This window comes from Myotis lucifugus, unplaced genomic scaffold, assembly GCF_000147115.1.
Source record: "Myotis lucifugus unplaced genomic scaffold, Myoluc2.0 scaffold_192, whole genome shotgun sequence".
NCBI classification, from domain to species: Eukaryota; Metazoa; Chordata; class Mammalia; order Chiroptera; family Vespertilionidae; genus Myotis; species Myotis lucifugus.
Window position 1 is genome coordinate 2,363,829 of NW_005871240.1, and position 12,878 is coordinate 2,376,706.

A 12,878-nucleotide genomic window follows, 5' to 3' on the forward strand; every position below is an offset into this window, starting at 1 on the left:
GTAGATGTACCACAGATTTTTTATCCACTCATATACTGATAGGCACTTGGGCTGTTCCCAAATCTTAGCTATTGTAAATTTTGCTGCTATGAACATAGCGGTGCATATATTCTTTCTCATTGGTGTTTTGGGTTTATTAGGATATATTCCTAGATGTGGGATTACTAGGTCAAATAGCAGTTCCTTTTTAAACTTTTTTTTTAATTTCATAGAGGAAGGGAGAGGAGAGAGAGATAGAAACATCAATGATGAGAGAGAATCATTGATCGGCTGCCTCCTGCATGCCCCCTACTGGGGATCAAGCCCATGACTGGGGCATGTGCCCTTGAATGGAATCAATCCCAGGACCCTTCAGTTCGCAGGCCAACGCTCTATCCACTGAGCTAAACCAACTAGGGCCCTTTTTTAACTTTTTGATGAAACTCCATACTGTTTTCCATAGTGGCTACACCAGTCTTCAATCCCACAAGCAACCCTCTCATTCAACATAGTACTGGAAATCTTAGCCACAGTAATTAGACAAGAAGAAAAAATAAAAAGCATCCAAATTTTAAAGGAGGAAGTAAAGCTGTCATTATCGCAGATGAGATGATACTGTACATAGAAAATCCTAAAGAGTCCGCCAAAAAACTACTGGATTTAATAAATGAGTTTGGCAATGTAGCAGGATACAATGCAAAATTAGCAGTATACAATATTAACACCCGGAAATTGTCATTTTTATACACCAATAATGAAGTCTCAGAAAGAGAAACTAAAAAAAAGCAATTCCATTTACCATTGCAACAAAAAAAATAAGACATTTAGGAATAAAATTAACTAAGGAGGCAAAAGACCTATACTTGGAAATTTATAGGGTGTTGAAAAAAGAGAGAAAGAAAAATATAAACCAGTGGTCATGGATTGATAGAATCAACATCATTAAAATGTCCATACTACCCAAAGCAATCTATAGGTTCAATGCAATCCCCATTAAAATACCAATGGCATATTTCACAGACCTAGAACACACACTCCAAAAATCTGTATGGAATGCAAAAAAAAATGCTAAATAGCTGCAGCATTCCTGAGAAAGAACATAGTTGGAGGGATTGCAATACCAGATATCAATTTATACTACAGAACCACTGCAATCAAAACAGCCTGATACTGGCATAGGAACAGGCATACAGATCAATGGAACAGAACAAAGACCCCAGAAATGGACCCAAACCATTATGCTCAATTAATATTTGACAAAGGAGGAGAGAACATAAAATGGAGTAAAGATAGTCTTTTCAATAAATGGTGTTGAGGGAATTGAATAGATATGTGCAAAAAATGAAACTAAACCACCAATTTACACCATACATAAGAATAAATTTAAAATTGATAAAATGACTTAAATGTAATTCATGAAACCAAAAAATCTTAGAAGAAACCATAGGCAGCAAAAGCTTGGACATCTCCCATAGCAATATATTTGCCAGTACATCTCCTAGGGCCGTGGTCGACAAACTGCGGCTCGCGAGCCACATGTGGCTCTTTGGCCCCTTGAGTGTGGCTCTTCCACAAAATACCGACTTCTGCGCATGGGCCACGAAGTTTCAACCGCACTGTATGTGCGCGCCCGCACGTGGTATTTTGTGGAAAAGCCACACTCAAGGGGCCAAAGAGCCGCATGTGGCTCACGAGCCGCAGTTTGCTGACCACTGTCCTAGGGCAAGGGAAACTAAGGAGAAAATGAACAAATGTGACTACATCAAAATAAAAAGCTTCTTCACAGCAAAAGAAACCACCAACAAAATGAAAAGTGAGTCCACTGTATGGGAGAACATATTTTCCAATGATATATCTGATAAGGGGTTAATTTCCAAAATATATAAGGAACTCATACAATTTTACAAAAGGAAGACAAACAATCCAATAAAAAATGGGTAAAGGACCTAAATAGACACTTTCCCCAATGGGATATACAGAAGGCTAAAAGACATACGGTAATGCTTTTTATTTTATTTCTTATTTTTTCATAGTTTTTAAAAAATTTTTATTAAGCCATTACAAATGTGTCTTTATCCCCCCATTGTCCCCTCATCCCCCAGTCTTGCCCTCCCCCTGACCCCCTGTTGTCTGCGTCCATCGCTTATATGCATGCATACAAGTCCTTTGGTTGCTCTCTCTCCCTTACCCCCACCCTCCCCTACCTTCCCTCTAAGATTTGAGCATCTGATAAATGCTTCCCTGTCTCTAGATCTGTTTTTGTTCATTGGTTTATGTTGTTCATTATAATCCACAAATGAGTGAGATCATGTGATATTTCTCTTTCTCTGACTGATTTATTTCACTTAGCATAATGCTCTCCAGATCCTTCCATGCTGTTGCAAATGGTAGGGTTTATAGGATGATAAAAATCTATTTTCCTGTGTTCCAATTTGTAATCAATGAACTGATTCTTTTTCATTCGTGCTTGTTCATTCATACTCTAATCACCAAATGTTCTGTCTGCATAAGGATACGTACCGATGAGCTGGGATTCGGAGGTGTCCAACAATGAGGAACACATCACAGAGTTGTTTCTCTTTCAGGTAGTTCTGCATTTTATGGAGCGTTTTCTCTGCATGGTTTACAGCATGGAACTCCTCCTCTGGTATGCTGAGATTCATTTCTTCAGGATGTTGTGGATGTAATCTGAAAGGGGGATAAGAGTGAGAATATGGTTTCTCCTAGTGAGTGTGCTAATGTACAGTGGAAATTTAGGCACATCAACTCCTAAAAGAAACATTTTGGAGTACAGTAAACTAAACTTTTCACTCTGATTCTCAATAATTTACTATGATTGTTGCCTAATCTTCCATTCAAGTAAAGTGTGATGGTGTTTATATCAGGAATTTAACCATACTATGTATGGTGCAGCTGCAGGGCTAGTATTAATTGTCATATACACAAGCATCAACTTCAAAATGCTAGCATATATCTTTAATTTTTGTTGGTATTACAATAATGACATTAGGCATGATATTGTAGGCAGGATTCACAATATTTTTCAGATTTGATTATAACCTGAAGCTTCTTCATGGTGTACTCGTTAGAAATTAGAAGTATTTCTTGTATAATCTTAAGCTTTAGAGTTCCATGACATTCTCTATAATATGTTAAACCTCTCAAGAAAATATACATATTTCCATCTTTTATATTTCTTTACCAGCTTTATTGATATATAATTAATATATAACAGCATGTAAGTTTATTTTACTTTTTATATACCCTTTTTAATCCTCATGTGAGGACATGCTGAGAGAGAGAGAGAGAGAGAGAGAGACGCTGATGTGATAGAAACATCGACTGATTGTCTTCTATAGGTGCCCCAACTGGGAATCGAATCCAAAAGCCAGATATGTGCCCTGACCGGAAATCGAACCAACAACCTATTGGTGCACAAGATGATGGTCAGCCAACTGAGCCACTCTGGCTGGGCAACATTGTGTAAGTTTAAGGTATACAACATGATGATTTCGTATGCCTAGATAGTGTGAAATGATTACCACAATGAGATTAAAATATCCATAACCTCACATAGTTACCATTTTGTGTACACATGGTAAGAACATATAAATTCAACTCTTATAGCAATTTTCAAGTATATAATACTGTACTATTAACTAGTCACAATTCTGTATATTAGAATCCCCCAAATTAAGTTATCCATCTTCTAACTGGAACTTTGTATCCTTTGACTATTTAGAACAATAGGATAACTGTTGATTTTACAACATTGAAATATGTTGATGTGTCTTTTCAACATCACAAAATGGTAGATTTAAATACTACCACAAGCACATAGAAATTTACAACCAGTGGAATCTTAGAAATTTGACGGTTGGGTGAGCATGCTTACATACTTTGCTTGTCACCTTTCTGGTTTCCATGCATCATTTTCCAACCACCAGACAGGATTAGTTTTAGGTTCCTTCACCAACAACTTGGCCTGTGTTGTTGGTTGTTTTTTTTTTAAGACAATTGGTCTGGGGTGGCATTATTCTTTTTTACTTTTTAATTCAAATAAAAAATTCACCTCTGAATCTTCTTAACCTTTAAAGACTCTGAGATATTCAGCCACAATATTGGTTGGCTAATCAGGGTAGGATGATATAAATTTTCTTTAAAATTACCTGCTACAAAATGCACTTGTTTATTTTTTATGTCTCTCTCTTTTTGTGCTATCTGTCCCTTATTTCTAGTTCCCTAAATGCCCTATGGTTTCACACTGCTGCATGGTGACCCAAAATCCCCTACTTTGACCCTCTCTATCAAATAAGAAGGGCCCTGGACTTCCCTATGAACTAAAATTTGCCCTGCTCTGTCTCCTGCTAATCATAATACTCAGCCCTCAAATGGTTCCATGGATCTGGAAGTACACTGGAGAGGTTAAGAACTTACAACAGCATGAATTAGTTACCTCTTGTAAGAAGTTCAGTATTTTAACAAAAAATAACTAAATCCAAAAGTTTGTACCTCTAATGGTGTTAAATTTGTCAGGCACACCAGAAGCTAGGGATGAGATTTTCCCTTTAAAGCCAAATAACTTAAATCAACAAAAGAGAAGTGCGGGTGAGGATGTGGAGCAAAAGGAACCCTCGTGCACTGCTGGTGGGAATGCAGACTGGTGCAGCCACTGTGGAGAACAGTATGGAGTTTCCTCAAAAAACTAAAAATGAAACTCGCATTTGACTCAGTGACCCTACTTCTAGGAATATATCCCAAGAAGCTAGAAACACCAGTCAGAAAGGATATATGCACCCCTATGTTCATAGCAGCACAATTTACAACAGCTAAGATTTGGAAACAGCCTCAGTGCCCATCAGCAAATGAGTGGATTGAAAAACTGTGGTACATCTACACAATGGAATACTATGCTGCAGTAAAAAAGAAGGAGTTCTTACCATTTGCAACAGCATGGATGGAACTGGAGAGCATTATGCTAAGCGAAATAAGCCATAGGAGAAAGATATCACATGATCTCACTTATTTGTGGAATATAATGAACAACATAAACTGATGAGCAAAAACAGATCCAGAGACAGAGAAGCATCGATCAGACCGAAAAACCTCAGAGGGAAGGTAGGGGAGGGTAGGGGGAGAGATCAACCAAAGGACTTATATGCATGCATATAAGCATAACCAATGGACACAGACACCAGAGAGGTGAGGGCATGAATGGGGGTGTGGGGGACAATGGGGGGATAAGGACACATATGTAATACCTTAATCAATAGAGAAAAAAATAAAAGTCTGAAAGACTGAGAAGAAAAAAGCCAAATAACTTAAAATAAAAACATGAGTCCCAGTGCAGGCTCTGCTGCTAGTTGACTATGTGATTTTGTACAAGTCACTTATTTTCTATGAGCATAGGTTTTCCTTTCTTAAAAACTGAATGGACTCCAGATCTTACAGCCCAAGTGCCCATCAGTAGATGAGTGTATAAAAAGCTGTGGTACATTTACAAATGGAATACTATGCAGCTGTCCAAAAGAAGGATCACTTACCCTTTGAGACAGCATGGAGAGACTTGGAGAGCATTATGCTAAGTGAAATAAGCCAGTCAGAGAAATATGGAACAAGTCTTTGAAAAAAAGCTCAGCATAAAGATTTGAGGTCTTCTCGGGCCTTTTCTGGGTATGGATCTCTGTGGGCTTACATGTGTGCTTTACCCCACTATCTTTCATATACATGGCTGGAGATATATATATTCTTAATTTCTTTAAATCTCACTTATATTTCTCCTGTGATCTCTAGATATTCTATTGTATTCCTTTACCCATACTCCAGATGTTTACAAGTCTGCATTCCCATTGCAATTTTCATGTGTTTGATGCCTGCCATTGGATTCTGTGGCTTCCAATCTGAGATACAAACTATACTACCATTCTCATCTGAGCTCTAAGTTAGGTAAATCAATGGTGCCCCTCCCTTATCAGCAGGGGATACAGTCCAACATCCCCAGTGGATACCAGAAACTGTGGATAGTAGCAAAACCTATACATACTATTTTTCCTATACATACATACATGCCTATGATAAATTTAATTTTAAACTAGGTACAGTAAGAAAAAAACAACAAAAATTAATAGTAAATTATAACAGTAAACTTTAATAAAAGTTATGTGAATATGAACTCTCTCTGTGTCCCCAAATATATTATTGTACTGCATTCATCCTTCTTCTTCTTCTTGTGCTGATATGAGATGGTAAAATGCCAAACTTATTCATGAATCTGCATAGCCTTTCCTTACTTACAGTAAATGGCTTGATATCCCTTGTTTTAAGGCAGTGGTCGGCAAACTGGGGCTCGCGGGCCACATGTGGCTCTTTGGCCCCTTGCCTGTGGCTCTTCCACAAAATACCGACTTCTGTGCATGGGCCACGAAGTGTCAATCGCACTGTACATGCACGTCTGCACGTGGTATTTTGTGGAAGAGCCACACTCAAGGGGCCAAAAAGCCACATGTGGCTCTCGAGCCGCAGTTTTCCGACCACTGTTTTAAGGGATCCTCTGCTGAATTCTTTGCATAGGATCAATACTTCCTGCCATCATAGGTTGCTGTCAATCACAACACATTTTCTGTTCATGTCTTCCACCCATTTAATTTTCCATTTTAACTTAGTACTTACCATGCAGTGTCTGTGGCCTTAACTTTTGTAGTTAAAGGTATAATAGCCAACTAGCATAACCTTATTTTTCTTTTTTAACAATTTCATTGATAGAACATTTGTTCTTATAGATCTTAGCAACCTCATCATACCATTTGTCCTTTTCTCAGTAAGTTGAGAATTTTCACATTTTTACTTAAAGAAAACATTATGTGGCTTCTCTTTAGCATATCTAAACTACCAGCATCATTACTCTTGCTCTTTGAGGCCATTATTAAGTAAAATAAGAGTACCTTGGTCACAAGCACTGCAATACCACAACAGTCAATCTGATAACTGAACAGGCTACTAATTGACTAATGGGCAGGCAGTGTATACAGTGTGGATTCATTAGACAAAGGGACAATTCAGGTTCTGGAGTGGAATGACATGAGATTTCAAAACACTACTCAGAATAGTGTGCAATTTAAAACTACTTAACTGTTTATTTTGGGAATTTTCCCATTTAGTATTTTTGGACCGTAGTTGACTGTGGGTAACTGAAACCACAGAAAGCAAACCTATGGATAAGGAAAGCTACTGTACTGAAATCAGTTTCTTGACTAACCCACAGTGAGACCAGAAAATGTTTCAAACAAGCTCCACTTTTTCCCTTGTATCCTGAAGAGAAACTAAAAAGTAAGTTGCCTTCCACCCAATATGCCATGTCACCCTTGGATGGGGATGGTACCAGAGCAAGCATAAATGCTATGAAATTTCCTCCCAATTTGAATGTGGCTTTTTCTTGGTTGGTCATTTGCTTGGTTGTTGTATATGTTTCCAGAACTCTCACAAAGTTATTTTAATCAGTCTGTAGTTGTTTATTTGATGTTCCCATGGAGGAATGAGGGTCTGGAGCTTCTTAATCTGCCCTTGTGCTGACATAGCAGAAGCTACTGTTGTCTGGATTTATTTAATTTTAAATAAAATATTTGAGGTTCCTGTGTTTTTCTGAGTAGTAGTTTTTCTGCAAAACTATTTTGTAACAATTTTAATTTGAGAAAGAATAGAAGGCATTATCTCAATAAATTGGTGAGATTATTAATTTTAACAGCCTCTTTGGAAGGCTAGTTGGCAATATAATACTGGGTTATGCATACATGCACATAAATTCTTTAGTTAATCTCTCCCCCTTCCCTCTAAGATTGCTCAGTCTGTTGTATGCTTCTTCTATGCCTCCAGGATTGGGGAGAAGGGAGTCAATGGGGGAAAATAAAAGGGAGATATCTGGAATACTTTCAACAAAAAGATAAAAAACACAATAAATAAATAAAATTTACAATAAAAATATGTACATACTCTATATTCTTGGAGATCCTCAGAAATACTTTCAAATATGAAGTTGACAATCTGAAACCAGTTATATTAGAGAGCATGCCTTTGACAAAGTTTAAATGTAAAGGCCTAGAACAGATGTTGATAATATAGAGTGCATAAATTTGTATTTAGGCATTTATGTTCTCAAGTAGCTTCATAATATTATTTTTTTTGTCAGCCATTTGTTCCATCTTTCAAGTGAGCCATGAAAGATTAACTAGAAACTCCAAATTCTTTTAATGGTGCTGCCTACGTTCCTAAAACTCATTACAGCAAAGATGATATTCTTATTTAGGGAATGTAAAGCTAACCCCCCAAAATTAATTTCTATATGTTTTGCTTGATTATATAAATATTGCTTTCTGAAATCCAGGGGAGAACTTTATTGCTTAAATAAAATTTTTATACTTGACTCTCTTTTGGAGGGCTGTTTAAGATTAATTCATATGCTTTTTCTGAAAAAGAGAAGGCATTCTGTAAATGTCCAATGAATGTATTAATTTATGCACATAATTTAATACTATTGCAGTTTAAGCTTTTTATTACATTTGGAGTCATGGAAACGGATGACTTAAATCTCAAAAACAGATCACAAACTTAAAGTTTTCTCTCTCTATGATAGCTATATGTATTACATATTAAAAAATTTGATTTCATGTAGATAATATTTTGATTCTGAGTGACATAAATTAAACCATTATTCTAAACCTTTCTAAACTTACAGTAAATAGATAATTTTCTCCAAAGAAATGATGCATCCCTTTTTGTTAAATAACTATTGTAATATATCAGATGTGATTCTATTTTAAGATGCTCTTTTAAAAGACTGAAATTGTTATTTGAAAGGAAATATATATGAATAATATAAAGCAAGAGCATACAATACTTTCATTGAATTCAAAGCATATGGCCATCTATGCAATTATAACTGTTGTTAATATTTAGAACACTATGCTTTAAGTGCCATGAGAAAGAGGAACACCAGTGTGAGAGATCCTCTTAGTCTCTCCCCTTGAAGTTTCAACAATTTGAATAGCTATAATTCAACAAATGATTCCCTGTTCAGCGCACAAACACATCTGAGAGATTCGCACAGTGAAACATCTAAACCTGGGCAAGTGGGAGTGAACCAGGAGGTGAGAAGGGAGAAGAGATCAAAGAAGTCATGGACTCATCTCTGAAGCCCATAGCTCACTGCAGAGCTCAGCCCAAAGAGCGGAGAAATCAGGTTATGGCTGGCAGTACCTTCAAAAAGGAGAAGCAAAGAGATTTAGTAAACATTCATGCAGGAATGGGCAGTATGAGCTACAGCTGAGCCCAGTGACTTGGGCAGGGATTAAGAACAGAGGTGCGGCCATGGTTTTCTGGCAATCAGCATTCCAGGCAGAGAAATGAATCCACAGGGCCTGACTGCCTTCCTTAATCTCCCAGAGCTAGCCTCCCCTCATCCTTAGTGTCAGTTTGCAAAGCACATTATCTTCAAACTCGAGGACTAGTATTACAGAAACACTTTTTCTCTGAGTGAAAGGGACACTCTGAGACTCTCCCAGGGTCTGGTGGAAATGCAGGGGGGGATGCAACAGCTTCCGCTGGTTACCAATGTTGTGAGAGCAAGGCAACAAAGGAGGTGGCCAGGTATCCCCATCTCACATTGAGGCTGAACTTCTGGCGGCATCTGGGATTTCACAGATTTGAAACCCTGAACAGTTGGTCTTCTGGGACTCCGATGAGCAGATCACAGGGGAAGCACCCACCTCCTAAGGCAGCGGTTCTCAACCTGTGGGTCGCGACCCTTTGGGAGTGGAATGACCCTTTCACAGGGGTCGCCTAAGACCATCGGAAAACACATATATAATTACATATTGTTTTGTGATTAATCACTATGCTTTAATTATGTTCAATTTGTAACAATGAAATTGGGGGTCACCACAACATGAGGAACTGTATTAAAGGGTCGCGGCATTAGGAAGGTTGAGAACCACTGTTCTAAGGGAACAGAGGCCATTTCCTATCACCACGCAAAGATGTGAAAAATAATGTAAAAACTTGTGATTCAGCACCTCCTACTGGAAAACAATATAAAGACTTCTTATCAATCTACTAGAGAAATGGCACTCATACACAGATGCCGAGACAGAGAAGGAATCCATCAAATACCATGAAAAACCAAGGTAATGAAGCAGCTCAAAAAGAAAATGAATAATATCTAGAAAATAAACTTAGAAACATGTAAATATGTGATTTAAATGATGGAGAATTCAAGATTGAAATTCTGAAAAAAAAAATCAACAAGATGAAAGAAAACTCAGATAGGCAGTTCAATGAACTCAGAAACAAAATCAATGAACAGAACAAGTACTTTATCAAATGTGCCGTGCCAGCACAGCCAATGGTTCGGTGAGCCTGAGGAGGGGCGGTGAAGGATTAAAGAAATGACAAAGAGAATAAAGAGCATGAATGGCTCAGTGGATCTCCTATGCCTGGATGAGGCCACAGAAAAGGATCCAGCCAGCAAGCTGAGCCTTTATTTTATAGCCAGAGGTAAACAAGGTAGTGGTCACCATAGTTACAATGTTCTTGTGAGTTTCACATGTTTTGGCAGCACTTGCTGCACCTTCCACAGCCCATTAGCTACCTAGGAAGGATCTAGGGGGCAGCCATAAGGTCAAGCTTAATTGTGCTAAGAGGGCTGTGCCCTCTAAACTGGGGCTTGTTTGTGGCCCTGCCACAGGTCAATCCGAGGCTTAACTTTAGAGCCGCTCCCTACAATCAAAGAGACTGAAACTGAAGAAAAACCCAAATGTAAATTGTGGAGATGAATAACTCATTAAAAGAGATCAAGAATGAGCCCTGCCAAAACCGGTTTGGCTCAGTGGATGGAGCGTCGGCCTGCGGACTGAGGGGTCCCAGGTTAGATTCCGGTCAAGGGCATGTACCTGGGTTGCGGGCACATCCCCAGTGGGAGATGTGCAGGAGGCAGCTGATCTGTGTTTCTCTCTCATCAATGTTTCTAGCTCTCTATCTCTCTCCCTTCCTCTCTGTAAAAAATCAATAAAATATATTTAAAAAAAAAAAAGAATGAGCCCTGTCTGGATATCTCAGTTGATTGGAATATTGATCCAATGAGCCAGGGTTTCAGGTTTGATCCCTGGTCAGAGAAGATGCAGAAATACACCTATGAATTGCATAGGTGGGTGGAACAGTAGGTTAATGTCTCTCTCTCTCTCTCTCTCTCTCTCTCTCTCTTCCTCTCTCTGTAAAAAAATTTTAAAAAATGACTAACAAACAGAAAATAGAGCCGACAAGGTGGAGGATAGAATTAGTGATGTCAAAGATAGAAATCTAGAAATGCTGCAGAGGAAAGAAGAGTGAGACTTCAGCATAAAAAAAAGAAAGAATTCTATAAGAACTATCTCATTCAATCAGAAAGAGTAATATAAGTAAAATAGGCATACCAGAGTAAGAAGAGAAAGAAAGGAACAAAGAGCTATTCAAATAATTAATTGACAAGAACTTCCCAAACCTATAAAAAGAGCTACATCCTCGAGTCCAAGAAGCAAACAGAACACATAATTACCTCAATTCAAAAAGGCCTTTGCCAATGCACATTATATTAAAACTGTCAAAAAACAATGACAAAAACAAGAATCCTTAAGGCAGCTAGAGAAAAGAAGAAAATAACCTATATAGGAAAGTCAATTAGGCCATCATTAGACTTTCAGCAGAAATTCTAAAAGCTAGAAGAGAGGGGAACCAAATATTCAAACTACTGAGGGAGAAATTACCAGCTAATAATAATGAATTCAAAAAGTTATGCTTTAGATATGGAGGAGAAATAAAGACTTTTCCATACATGCAGAAGCTAAAGGAATTTATCACCAGAAGAACCATTGCAGGAAACACTCAAGGAGGTTATTCTACCCGAAAAAAGAACAAAGGGTCACAGAACTGTGAGTAAGATCACCAACAAACTTACAGCATAACCAGGGATACTTTGTGACAACAAAAACATAAATGGGTAAGGGGTAAAGGTCTGAATTTGCAAAGGAGGATTGAGATCAGATGCATTCAAAAGAAAAAGGACGACTGTATATATGAAACTTTCTTTTTCATAAACCTAATGTCAACTGCCCATAAAAAAACAAAAACTGAGACACATAACTTTAAAAAAGAGGAAAGAGAGGAGAAAAGTATGAAATACCACCAAACAAAAACAACAGACAGAAACACAAGGAAAATAACCAATGGAGACACAGTGTTCCAGAAAACAAAAGATAAAATGACTATAAAATATCCTCATACATTAATAAGTACCATAAATTTAAATGGACTGAATTCAGCAATAAAAAGGCACAGAGTAGCAGATTGGATCAAAATAAAATCCAAACACATGCTGCCTTTAGGAGATGCATCTGACCTGCAGAGACAGAGATAGATTCTATGTAAAAGGGTGGAAAATGGTTCTCCAGGCAAATAGCATCCACAGAAAAACAGGTGTATCTATACTTATATCTGACAAAATAGATTTTAAGATAATAAAGTTAAAAAGAGACAAAAATGGACATTTTATATTGATAAAGGGAACACTACATCAAGAAGACATAACACCTCTCAATATACATGCACCCAATCAGGGAGCACCGAAATACATAAAATAACTACTAACAGAAATAATGGGAGAAACTGGCAAAAACACACTCATAATAGGGGACCTAAATACTCCATTGGCAGCTGTAGATATATCATTTAAATAGAAAGTCAGTGAAGAAATATCGACCTTAAATGACACATTAGAGAAAATGAACATAATTGACATTTACAAAACATTTCATCCCAGGGCATCAGATTATACATTCTTCCGCAGTACACATGGAACATCCTTAAGCATAGACCAT

General features: G+C 37.6%; 1 protein-coding gene across 1 annotated transcript in view; it reads right to left on the reverse strand.

Annotated features, from left to right (window-relative positions):
* The window catches only part of KLHL4 (kelch like family member 4), a 90,295-nt gene that overhangs the window by 45,096 nt on the left and 32,321 nt on the right, over window positions 1–12,878 (reverse strand). The window contains exon 2 of the mRNA XM_006096993.3: window positions 2,500–2,667. Coding sequence (XP_006097055.1) covers window positions 2,500–2,667 — 168 coding nt within the window. The remainder of the gene's footprint in view (window positions 1–2,499; window positions 2,668–12,878) is intronic.